Here is a 12117-nt window from a genome sequence, read left to right as displayed (position 1 = left end):
GTGTGTAAATACATACATATTATGTGTACAGTGTATATAGCTATAAAGATATACCTTTCTATTTACCTTTTACCTTAATACAGTATAGCTATGTACGTATAGCTATATTTATCTACACGTATTTAGATAGAGCTGTGCCTTTAAGAAATTATCTTCCTGCCTTTGCCGGCCTTTAACTACCAATCAGTCTCGGCGGCCTGGGAGAGAACTACCGCTGGCCAATAGCACCTCTCCGTGTCTTGGGAGCTCGGAAGAAGCCTCCCAATTGGTTCATGGGGTCTGCGCCCGCGCGCGCGCGAGAGAGAGAGCGAGGTAGGGCGACCTGGTTTCTCGCGATATGGCGGCCCCTGCTTTGCTTCTCTCCCTCCCGGCGCTGCCACGCGGGTCTTGCCTCTTCCTCTGCGAGCGTGCGCGCGCGCCTTCCCTGCCTCTTCCCCAGGCTGTGCACGAAGCTCTGGCTGCAGCGCCCTCGCTTCGCTAAGCATTAGGCTAGAAGCATTCTGTGGCTTAAACCAGGACGGGGTCCTCGTGGCCGCCCAGGTGTTCCTGGGTCAAGGCTCCCCCCATCCCTGACGTGAACTTCATGCAGCTGCAGACTATAGGTAGCCTCCCTCCCCACTGCCGCATGCCTGCCCACTTTCCCTCCTGTAAGCCCTGGTCTGTGGAAACTTGTGCCACCAGACAGCGGCGTAGCGTGGGTTGTCAGCACCCGGGGCAAGGCAAGTAATTTGCGCCCCCTAACCCCTAACCTGCCGCCGCTGCCAGCTTCTTCTTGCTGCTGCCTGGGCTGGGATATTTACGGTAAGGTAGCCACGGCGGCGGCGGCGGGTCCCTGTCAGGTGATCTGAGGCGAGTTGCCGCTGGCGCTGCCGCCCAAACGACGCCGCTTGCCCGGAGGAGGAGGAGGGCAGAGAGGCGAGGAAAATGCAACATGGCCCAGCAGCTGCAGCGGCGGCGGCGGCAGGGCTGTGAGGAGGGGCTGCCTGGCGCGCCCTCCGTGGCCCTGACTCGCGGGGACCACGGCGAGCACTGAGAGCCGCTGCCTGCCGGATGCCTTCAGCCCGGACGCGCGCACAGCTCGTCGGTTCCGCAAGACATGGGGCTCTGCTACAACCTGCGCCCGAGGCTCTTCGGCGACTCTGGAGGCGGCGAGCGTGCCCCCCCCCAGATGTTGCGCCCGGTGCGGCCGGCCCCCCCTGCACCCCCCACGCTACGCCACTGCCACCAGAAGTGTGTTGCCCTTTCCACTTCAGGCAGTAATGTGTCCCAACAAACCCGCAGTTTCTCCAGCTTAAGCATCCCATTCGTTCTGTGCCTGCTGTTCCTCCACGGGGAGCGGGCTCTTTTATCCAGCCTCTCCCATTTATATATTCAACGGCCCTCCCTGGTTTTGTTTCGTATCTGCCCATATAAGAAGCTGACCAAAAGTTTGCCACACACAAAAAATACTGTCACGCAGCGGCATCCAGGGGCTTCTCAGGAGCAAGTACACTCCTGTTCAGACCACTTTTATTATCAAATAAAAAGCCCCGTCGTTCACCAAGTGCTTCGGAGGTTAAATCATTTCATTGTCATAAGAATTGAGCAAAGTTGGCTTGTTCCCATTGTACAGATTTTGGTTAGAACCAGCAAAGCATCTTTCGTCCAAGACTGGCTGAGGTGGGATTTGAACAGAGGCCTCTCCGTTCTAAACCAAGAACAGCATTTACATTTGCTCTCCCTCTAGCAAGTGGCGTCTCATCCCTGCATGCCAGGGGTGGGGACCTTTTTTTATTGTCAAGGGCTGCATTCCTTCAGGGGTAGTTTGGGGGGCACATGGCTGGTGGTTTTGGGTAGGATTGGAACAAAAAGTGGACAATGCACTCCCTTCTCTGTCTCCCAGCTCACTTCCTTCTTCTTGGCTTCCCCTTTTTCTTCCATTTTTCCTTCCTTCCTATCTGCATGAAATTAGGCCAGGGAATGAGGTTTCCCACCCCATCCCTAGTGCTCAGTGATGTGAGTTACCTGCTAGCTAGACCATGCTGACTTTTATCTGGAGTAGCTCTAATCCAGCTCCAAACAATTTCTACCTTCCAAGCCAAAAGGCAGCTTACTTCTGTATCCATCACCTCAAGCTATGGAATATCTGCAGCATTTATTACTCTTCCCAACCCCTTCTTCCTCAGATGTCTTATGTAAGAGGAAGCGAATCAACAGGAGCCCTCACTTCTGATCCTTGTTCAGCAATGGAAACTGAACTGCTGCTGGCTCCTATCACAGCTCTGGAGATTGTGGATGATCACCTTGTTGCAGGTATGCAGTAGGCCAGAATATCCTGAGGCAATGGCAGCCCACAAGGTAGCCATCCCATGTTGCTGGAGCCCCAACAGCTGTGGTCAGGGGTGGTGTGAGTTGCAACATCTGGTGAGCAGAGCAACAGGTAACATTATGTCAAGTGTGTCAGATACCAAGCCATGGCACTGAACACTTGGTGAAACGAAGCATGATACAGTGGTACCTCGGGTTAAGTACTTAATTCGTTCCGGAGGTCCGTTCTTAACCTGAAACTGTTCTTAACCTGAAGCACCACTTTAGCTAATGGGGCCTCCCGCTGCCACCATGCCACCGGAGCGTGATTTCTGTTCTCATCCTGAAGCAAAGTTCTTAACCCGAGGTACTATTTCTGGGTTAGCGGAGTCTGCAACCTGAAGCATATGTAACCTGAAGTGTATGCAACCCGAGGTACCACCGTAATGGAGGGCTTGTTTCAAAGCCAGATTCTACCCAGCTGAATAGCCAAGCAAAGCAGGAATCAAGGCAAGATAGTGCATTTCAGTGGGACAGGCAGGCACCAAGTCAGGGGAGGAGACCAGAGCTCCTGCAAGCTGCTTTCTTGGATTTCATAAGTCCTGTTGCTGGGGAAATGATGTTCCTAGAGATGATAGGAAGTGGGGGACCTGTCAGAAACCTGTTCCCCATTTTAAGCAAGGCAAAAGTTGTGGGTAACGTGATTCCACAGGGACAGTTTGACAAGAGGCCGTGCGAAAGCTGCATCAGAAGCAATACCAGATTCGGCCTTGGTGTGTCTTTCATATTGGGAGCAGGTGCTGCTCAAGATGTACCTGGGCTGGTATGGAGGTTGTGTGTGGATCATGTATGTGAGGATGGATGCTACTGGAAAGAGTATGCTCTATATACAGATCAAATAATAATAATAACAATAACAACAACAACAATAAATTATTATTTTTTATTATTTGTACCCCGCCCATCTGGCTGGGTTTCCCCAGCCACTCTGGGCGGCTTCCACAGAGACGAAAAAATACACTAAAATGTCACATGAGGTGATTCTAGCCTCTTTTCCTCCAGGTGAAGGACCCTACCTTGCCATCTTTTCCCTGGAGCCTGATGCCAGCCAGTCAGCAAGATGCTATAAGAAAGTCCTTCGAAACCATAATGTTCATGGTATCAAGGAGAAGCAGGATGCGGCCCCAGGACCAACCACCCTAGCTGTCTTTGGAGGCAAAGGCCTCGTCGTTTTGGAGCTCAGCTTCCAGGGCAGCACAGCAAAACTAGCCGAACTTTTTCCTTTCCACGAGCTGCACGACTGGATCTGGGACCTCAAGTGGTTGGAGGCAGCCGGCTGTGTGGCTTTGGCCCTGGGCCACAATTCCTTGGCACTGTACGACTGCGCTGGCCAGAGGACCCTTCGAGAAGTGCACTGCCAGGAGAAGTGCATCCTCTACTCAGCCCACCTGGTTGGGAGCAGCTGGGACACGCTGGTGCTGGTGGCTGGCACAGTCTTTAACCAGCTGGTGGTCTGGTGCGCAGCCGACCCGCCGGACGACACAGGCAGGGTGAAGCCCCGAAGCAGGATCAACGGGCACAAGGGCGTCATCTTCAGTATCTGCTTCTCAGAAAGCAAAAGCATCTTGGCCTCGGCCTCAGATGACAGGAGCCTGCGGCTGTGGGGCGTTGGCGACCTCAAGTCGCCCCTTGACCCTGTCCCATGCTTGCTGGTGTGCTACGGGCACCAGTCTCGGGTCTGGGCGGTGCGCCTGCTGAGCAGTTACGTCCTCAGCATTGGAGAAGACGCCGCTTGCCTCGTGTGGAACTACCAGGGCGAGATCGTCCACCGTTTCAAAGGGCACAAGGGGCGCGGCCTCCGGGCAGTCGCCGCCCATGAGAGGCGGGGCTTGGTGTTCACAGGCGGGGCCGATTCTGGCATCAGGCAGTGGCTCCTTAAAGGACAGGGCGACGGCAGGAACAGCCTTGTGCGGCTCGACTTTCCCTCACCTCACCGAAAAGGATCTCCCAGAGTGGTGAAGCTGGTGGATGTAAACCACCTTCTTGTGATGACGGACGCTGGGGCTGTCTACGCCTATGACTTGACCTCCAAAGCCTGGGCGTTGGTCCTCGAGGATGCTGCTTATCAGTCCTACAGCCTCCTGGAAGTCTCCGTGCTCATCAGTGGCGTCGTGATGTGTGCCATGGGCAACCTGTTGGGACAGGTTAAAGTCTTCCCTCTCTACAGCCCCACAGAAAGCAAGGAGCTGAAGCTGTACGAGGGGAAAGTGCACAGCCTGAGTTGGGCCTCCTACGCAGGGCAGGATCCCAGCGCTTGCAGCCTCTTCATTTCCGGAGCAGCCGGTTCCCTGCTGTGGCTGGAGGTCTCTCTTGGCCCACCCGAGGGAGTCGCTGTGGTGGTGAAGCGATGCTTCCGCCTGCCGCTCTGCAAGCAGCGATGGCACACGTGCGCCGCCTTCACGCCCCAGGGAGAGCTGCTGGTCTGCGGCGACCGCAGGGGCTCTCTCATGCTGTTTGAGTGCAAGCCAGCTCAGGCCTTGAGCAGAGGAGCAGGAGTCAGCTCCTCGGACCCAGAGGGGGTCTCTGGTTTGCCCGGCCCGGCCTTTCCTCTCACAGGGGAAGAGCCGCTTGCTGACGGCCCCGTCTCGCTGCTCTTCGGCCTACATGGAAAGCTGGGTGTCACCTCCATCACCTGCCACCAGGACTTCGTCTACAGCACCGGCCGGGACAGCTGCTACCGCCAGCTGCAGGTACAAGGCCGCCAGCTGCGCCTGCTGAGGAAGCACAGGCCATGCAAGGGCCTGGAGTGGCTGGAGGAACTGCGCTTCGGCCCCGATGGGAGCGTGTGGGTGCTGGGCTTCCACGCTGACCGCTTTGTTCTCTGGAGCGCCAGCAGCAACGAGATGCTGCTGTCTGTCCCCTGCGGTGGCGGCCACCGCTCCTGGAGCTACGCCCACCGCCTCCAGGCGGGAACCTTTGCTTACGTCAAATCCGGGGATGTGGTGGTGCACCAAAGTCAAGACGAGCATGGCGGGCAGCGCATCCTCAAGGAGTCCCTGCACGGGAGGGAACTGACATGTGTTTGCCACATCGGGGTTTTGCAGGCACCCGGGCAGGAGCCGCTGAGCACCCTTGCCACCGGCAGCGAGGACGGCACAGTCAATATTCTGAGCTACAGGGCGCAGTCTTGTACGGTGACCCAGCTTGTGGCTCTGGGAGACCACATCTCGAGCGTGAGAGCTCTGGCTGTGGCCAAGGACACTCAGCCCAAGGCAGGAGGGATCTCTGCCATCCTCTTCTCAGCTGGAGGACGGGCCCAGATTGAGTGTTACCGGATGCTGCTCAGCCCCAGCCGTGGCTCTAGCGGCAGTGTGGTCCATCAGCTGGTCCACGTGGCTTCTCACCGTCTGGATGAACAGTGGGACCGCAGGAAGAACAGGCACAAGCTCGTCAAAATGGACCCAGAGACCAGGTAGTAGCCGTGGCCTTTCCCAGGAGTCTGTATTCTTAAGCAGGTTCATGGGTTCTCAAAGAGCAGTGAACCCGCACTGGGGATGTTATTGATGCTCATATAGGGAATGTGAAATCTGCACTCTATCTTGCTAACCCCTTTACCAACAAACAACCCCCCCCCACAAGCACACACACACACACACACACACACACACACACAGGCTTTTCCTATTGTCACACAAGTGGGCACAATATTCACATACAGCCTGGAAGACTTTAGATAGATAGATAGATAGATAGATAGAAAGATAGACAGACAGACAGACAGACAGACAGACAGACAGACAGACAGACAGACTAGACTAGACTAGACTAGACTAGACTAGACTAGACTAGACCCTACCCTATTATTTTGGCTGTAATTTGTATTAAACTTACTTTAACGTATTTTTAAATGGCTGTAACCCGCCCTGAGATCTTGTTTATTTTATTTTATTTATCAAATTTGTATACTGCCCTTCATCCACAGATCTCAGGGCAGTTCACAGTATTAAAAAGCACAAAATCCGATGATGACAGGTGGGTGAGAAATCAAACAAATAATCTAAAATACACAACCGGGTCTAACAACATTGTAGCAGCAGGAGATTAAAAACAAAACCAGCAGCATAAAACAATGTGAATAGCAGCAGCAAATAATATAAAGGTTTGTTTGCTTAATTTTCCAGTCTCAGAATCCGCCCCGCTTCCCTGTTCTGCTGCACTTGTGCTTAAGAATACATTAGTACAGAGAGAATAGGGAGGACTTTGGGCGCCGAGTTCATAGTAGGCAACACGTGCCACTTTCCAGCTTGTGTGTGTGTGTGTTTGTAACTTTTTCACTGCTCTGGGTATGGATAGTGTGTCCCAGAGAAGGTAACTGATAACTTCTGTGTTCCAGGTATATGTCTATTGAGGTCCTGGCTGGTGTGGAGTACCCAGAGCTTCCTGGTACCTTGCTCTTCCTAGCCACTACTTGCAGTGATGGCTCTGTCCGGTAAGGAAGATGGTTGGGCTCTCCCTTTTAGGGGCCTGTATAGCTGGGGTAAGGGACGTGGGTGGCGCTGTGGGTTAAACCATAGAGCCTAGGACTTGCCGATCAGAAGGTCGGCGGTTTGAATCCCCACGACGGGGTGAGCTCCCGTTGCTCGGTCCCTGCTCCTGCCCACCTAGCAGTTTGAAAGCACGTCAAAGTGCAAGTAGATAAATAGATACCACTCCGGCAGGAAGGTAAACAGCGTTTCCGTGCACTACTCTGGTTCGCCAGAAGCGGCTTAGTCATGCTGGCCACATGACCCAGAAGCTGTACACCGGCTCCCTTGGCCAATAAAGCAAGATGAGTGCCACAACCCCAGAGTCGGCCACGACTGGACCTAATGGTCAGGGGTCCCTTTACCTTTACCTATAGCTGGGATGGGGGGGTGGGCTTTGTCTGCCAAGCAAAAATCCAGAGATGGGAAGACGAGGGGCAGAATGAAGTAAATACTTATTCCTACGTTTCCCAGAGCAGCACTTTCCCCAAACTAGAGAAGGGAACATGGACAGAAAGAAAACTGTAGCGCTTGGTACAAAGGATGTGGCCCTTTCCCCCTCTTTAAAGTCGGAGACTCTTTTCCTTGGACTGACTTCACTGCTCTCATGTCTGCATAGCCTCTTCCTGCTGCTTGAGCGTGCTCAGAAGCTGCAGCTTGTGGCAGAATCCTTTCACCATCAGCACTGCGTCCTGAAGGTCCAGGCGTTTGCATGTAAGACAGCAGGTGGAGGAAGGTGAGAATGGAGTAGCTACACCCCACCCCCGGTGTGCTTAAGATGCACCTCCCCTGAGTTTACTACTGCCGACCCATCAGGCCCTAGAAAGCTAATTTTACCCATTCATCTTTCTTTTATAGAAGGCACTTGTTGAGCAGCGCTGCCACCGACGGGAGCATTGCATTCTGGAATCTCACCCCTACCCTTAAGCGTGTTGCAGAGGCCTTGAAGGCGGAAGGCACAGAAATGAAGCTTCTGGGTAGGTGGTTGTGTTGACTGCCCTGTTTGTGCACCCTTAAAGTTGTTGTTGTTTATTGTCTAACCGGGACAGCTCAGTGGGTAGAGCAGGCTTCCTCAGCCTCGGCCCTCCAGATGTTTTTGAGACTACAATTCCCATCATCCCTGACCACTGGCCCTGCTAGCTAGGGGTCATGGGAGTTGTAGGCCAAAAACATCTGGAGGGCCGAGGTTGAGGAAGCCTGGGGTAGAGCGTGAGACTCCATCTCAGGGTTGTGGGTTTGAGCTCCATGTTGGGCCGAAGATTTCTGCATTGCAGGGGGTAGGACTAGAAGAAGAAGAAGAGTTTGGATTTGATATCCCGCTTTGTCACTACCCGAAGGAGTCTCAAAGTGGCTCACAATCTCCTTTCCCTTCCTTCCCCACAACGAACACTCTGTGAGGTGAGTGGGGCTGAGAGACTTCAGAGAAGTGTGACTAGCCCAAGGTCACCCAGCAGCTGCAGGTGGAGGAGCGGAGACGCGAACCCGGTTCACCAGATTACGAGACTACCGCTCTTAACCACTACACCACACCGGCTCTCTAGATGATCCTTGTGGTCCCTTCCAACTCTGTGATACCATGATTCTATTTCTTATACTCAGCCCATGTGATTGGGTTGCCCCAGCCACTATGGGGATGCAGCCCCCGATGAAAGAATGAATAAAGCAAAAATAAATACAATTCAAATCTTAAAGCCTTCCCGAACCAGGGCTGCCTTCAGATGTCTAAATTTATATATTTGCTTAACTCTTTGACATCTGCCAGGAAAGCATTCCACTTTACGCAAGGAGGGAACCTCCAGAAGGTCCTCGGCGCTGGACCTCAGTGTCCTGGCTGAACGATGGGGGTGGAGATGCTCCTTCAGATATACTGGGCTGAGGCCGTTTATGGCTTTAAAGCTCAACACCAACACTTTGAATTGTGCTCGGAAACGTGTACTGGGAGCCAATTTAGATCTTTTAGGACCGGTGTTATATGGTCCCAGCACCCGCATTCTGGATTAGTTGTCGTTTCTGGGTCACCTTCAAAGGTAGCCCCACGTAGAGCACATTACAGTAGTTCAAGCGGGAGATAACCAGAGCATGCACCACTCTGGCAAGACAGACTGCAGGCAGATAGGGTCTCAGCCTGCATACCAGATGGAGTACCTAGACACAGAGTTGACCTGCACCTTCATGGACAGTTGTGAGTCCAAAATGACCCCAGGCCACGCACCTGGTCCTTCAGGGGCACAGTTACCCCATTCAGGACCAGGGAGTCCCCCGTACCTGCCCACCCTGTTTGTGACCCTCCTTTTCCTTTTCTTTTTTTTAATATATAAATTTTATTAGTATTTTCCACACAATAACACAAAAGATACCGAAAAATAACAATACACAAAACACAAAAACCAACATTAAAACACACCAAAAAAATCAAACCCATATCTTACTAGTTAATAATATAAACACTAAAAAGAAAAACAAACATTGACTTCCACCAATCCCACAGCACCTCCTTTATCTCTCATTGTGTCTTCCTGTTTTCCTTATCTCTATCCTATCATTTAAATATAAATCCCTCTTTCTTATCCTTTCACTTCACAAGGTTATTCCAGACTCAGCCAGATTTCTGTCCTCAAACCTTGACTTTTAAGGTATTCATGTAGGCACTCACATTCTTTTTTTACTTCACTTTTTGGGTTTTGTCTTATTATGTCTGTCAATTTGGCTAATTCTAAGTATTCTGAAAGTTTACATAACCACTCTCCCTTAGTGGGTAACTGATTCCCTTTCCAATACTTAGCCACCAGGATTCTTGCTGCAGACGTCGCGTATAAGAAAAAGACCCTCCTTTTCCAGGTGTGTATCACCCTTTGCGCTTCCTCCCAGCCTTGTACACTTCCTTTGCCTGTGTGTGTTTTCCAGACCTGGGTACCCCAGTCCTGACCATCCAGGCTCACAGCTGTGGAGTGAACAGCCTCCACGTCCAGCAAGCAGCCGATGGGCATTTCCTGGTGGCCAGTGGCAGCGATGACGGCTCCATCTCTCTCAGCGCCGTTGAAGTGGATGCTGGAAGCGACGCCGACCAGGAAGCCATCGCCGGGACTGGCATCCGCCTTCTTAGAAAATCCTCGAGGCTCTGCGCGCATGCAGCTCACGTGACGGGGGTGAGGCTCCTGCAGCCGGACTTCCTCCTCTCCGTTTCGGTGGACCAGCGGCTGACGCTCTGGCACCTTCGCGAGGACAGCCTGTCTTTCATCAGGAGCAAATTCTGCCATGTGGCCGATGTGGCTGGCCTGGAATGTTGGGAGGCTGGGGCCCGTAACTGCCACAGCGTGATCTGCGGGCAGGGGCTGGAGATCCTCTGCTGCAGCCTAGATTTGCCAGGTGCAGAAACAGAAAATGGTGTATGAAGGTGTGTGGGCTGTGCAACCGCCTTATTCTGCTGGGGTGCAGAGGAGTTTGAGCAATAATAATAATAATTATTATTACTTATAGTTTCCCCAGCCACTCTGGGCGGCTCCCAATCAAGTTTTAAAAACAGTACAGCATTAAATATTAAAAACTTCCCCGAACAGGGCTGCCTTCAGATGTCTTTTAAAGATAGGATAGCTGCTTATTTCCTTCACATCTGAAGGGAGGGTGTTCCACAGGGTGGGCGCCACTACCGAGAAGGCCCTCTGTCTGGTTCCCTGTAACCTCACTCCTCGCAGTGAGGGAACCGCCAGAAGGCCCTCGGCGATGGACCTCAGTGTCCGGGCTGAACGATGGGGGTGGAGACGCTCCTTCAGGTATACAGGACCGAGGCCGTTTAGGGCTTTAAAGGTCTGCACCAACACCAACCAGGGCACAGAGGGCTGTCATGCGAAATCAGCAAGGACCACAAGAAATATAATAAATAATAATCATAATAAATGTTTATTTATACCCCATCCTTCCCGGTTCAGAAAACTGGGCTCAGGGCGGCTAACAACAAATTTAAAACACTTAATTGATGCAACAAAGAACAGCATAAAATACAGTATAGAACGGGAATAACAATAAATAAATAAAAATACTTTGCCCCTCTCTTCAGGGAGAAACTGCTTCTGCCATAACCATGCAGATACTGTCCCTGATACGATATCGCTTGCCTGCTTTTCTTTGCCTTGTGGCTTGTGGGCCGTCATACCAGAGCTTAGCCAACCTATCTTGACAGAGGGCCTGTGATGAGAAATGCAGTAATAAATCAAGACCACCCGATGCCAGTCCCTCTGCCTCCGCTGGTTAAATGGCTTAAAATGCCTTTTCCTTGCAAATATGTGTCCTGGATTTCAGCCTTCTCTTCTGATTACCACGGAGAAACGTAGGAAGCTACTTTATACCAGGACAGACTTCTTTGTCCAACTGCCCCAGGGTTTCTCCAGGGTCTCAGGCAAGTCTTTCCCTCTGCACCGCCTATTTGATCATTTTAACTGGCAATACCGGGGATCGAACCTTCTGTGTGCAAATAACGTTCTCTGCCTCTGAGCTGTGATCCTCCTCCTTAAGGAGACCTAATCCCTGCCTGCAGGATGGCCAGATGAATCCCATTCACATGGATTTGGGGAAAGAGCTGATCTTAAAGACCCATCCTCCCATTGCGGAGGAGGGTTTCTTGTCGCACTGTCTACAGGCTCAGATTTCCTACAAGATCACTGGAGTGTCAGGTGCTAATTGGTTCAATGGGCAGCGACATTCCTGTGTGCATCTGCTGAATGACATCCATTTAGATTGTATCACTGATAGAAGAGGATCTCGGAGGAGTGGGAATGTTCGCAGAATGTCTACCCAGGTGGGAGATGGTGTTTTTTTTAAAAAAAATAAAATAAAATAGAGTTGTATACGTACTGCCCTTCATCTGTAGATCTCAGGGTGGTTCACAGCATAAAAACGTAAGATAAAAACGCAAAACACATGGAGTAGAATTGGGGTGAGAAGTTTAATCATATGATCCATGTTTGGTGCAGGAATTGGGATAGAATGAGAATATCCTGGAGGTACAGACTTGCAGGGAAATGGTTAGCTTTCTGCCCATCCATCGTCCCAATTACAATAGGAAATGCTCGAGTTTTCTCTGATCCCCCTAACCCAATTTCTATTTCCATCAATCGAGACTCCTCTTCTGAGTCAGGACTTTTCACTTTTCGGCTGCTGCAGCTTGTGGCACCTGTTCAGAGGGATTTGCTCGGTTGCGCAAAGTCCTGCACTCAATAATTCAGCGGTTGAGCCCTGGAGTGGCTGGGGTTTCTGGCCCCCCAGCAACGCCATGCATATTTCATGCTCCAGATTTCAGCAACGGGGAGGTCAC

At 51.9% G+C, this 12117-nt stretch overlaps 1 protein-coding gene across 3 annotated transcripts; it reads left to right on the top strand.

Moving 5' to 3' along the window:
- The first annotated feature begins 278 nt into the window (after positions 1-278).
- Positions 279-12031, top strand: WDR6 (WD repeat domain 6). Of its 3 annotated transcripts, none has more exons than XM_083600496.1 (7): positions 279-312; positions 2166-2292; positions 3349-5758; positions 6680-6775; positions 7429-7545; positions 7668-7786; positions 9714-11618. In XM_083600496.1, the coding sequence occupies exons 2-7, from the start codon at positions 2166-2168 to the stop codon at positions 10199-10201; spliced, it is 3357 nt and encodes a 1118-aa protein (XP_083456622.1). In that variant the 5' UTR covers positions 279-312; the 3' UTR covers positions 10202-11618. The 3 variants fall into 3 exon arrangements, with proteins under 3 accessions (XP_083456622.1, XP_083456620.1, XP_083456621.1); XM_083600494.1 differs by lacking the exon at positions 279-312 and adding an exon at positions 11923-12031 and having other exon boundaries at positions 1225-2292; positions 9714-10175; XM_083600495.1 differs by lacking the exon at positions 279-312 and having other exon boundaries at positions 1225-2292.
- The last annotated feature ends 86 nt before the right edge of the window (positions 12032-12117 follow it).

The sequence above is a fragment of the Podarcis filfolensis genome (assembly GCF_964270895.1).
Source record: "Podarcis filfolensis genome assembly, chromosome: 2".
Taxonomy (NCBI): Eukaryota; Metazoa; Chordata; class Lepidosauria; order Squamata; family Lacertidae; genus Podarcis; species Podarcis filfolensis.
The sequence above is the reverse complement of the archived record's forward strand: the minus strand, read 5'-3'. Positions and strand labels throughout refer to the sequence as shown.

Bases quoted from the DNA above. Each gene is read 5' to 3' on its own strand.
- WDR6 (XM_083600494.1), top strand. From the start codon at position 2,019: ATGCTGACTTTTATCTGGAGTAGCTCTAATCCAGCTCCAAACAATTTC. The intron at 2,293-3,348 runs GTATGCAGTAGG...CTTTTCCTCCAG, and splicing joins GGATGATCACCTTGTTGCAG to GTGAAGGACCCTACCTTGCC. The intron at 10,176-11,922 runs GTGCAGAAACAG...CCATCAATCGAG, and splicing joins CTGCAGCCTAGATTTGCCAG to ACTCCTCTTCTGAGTCAGGA.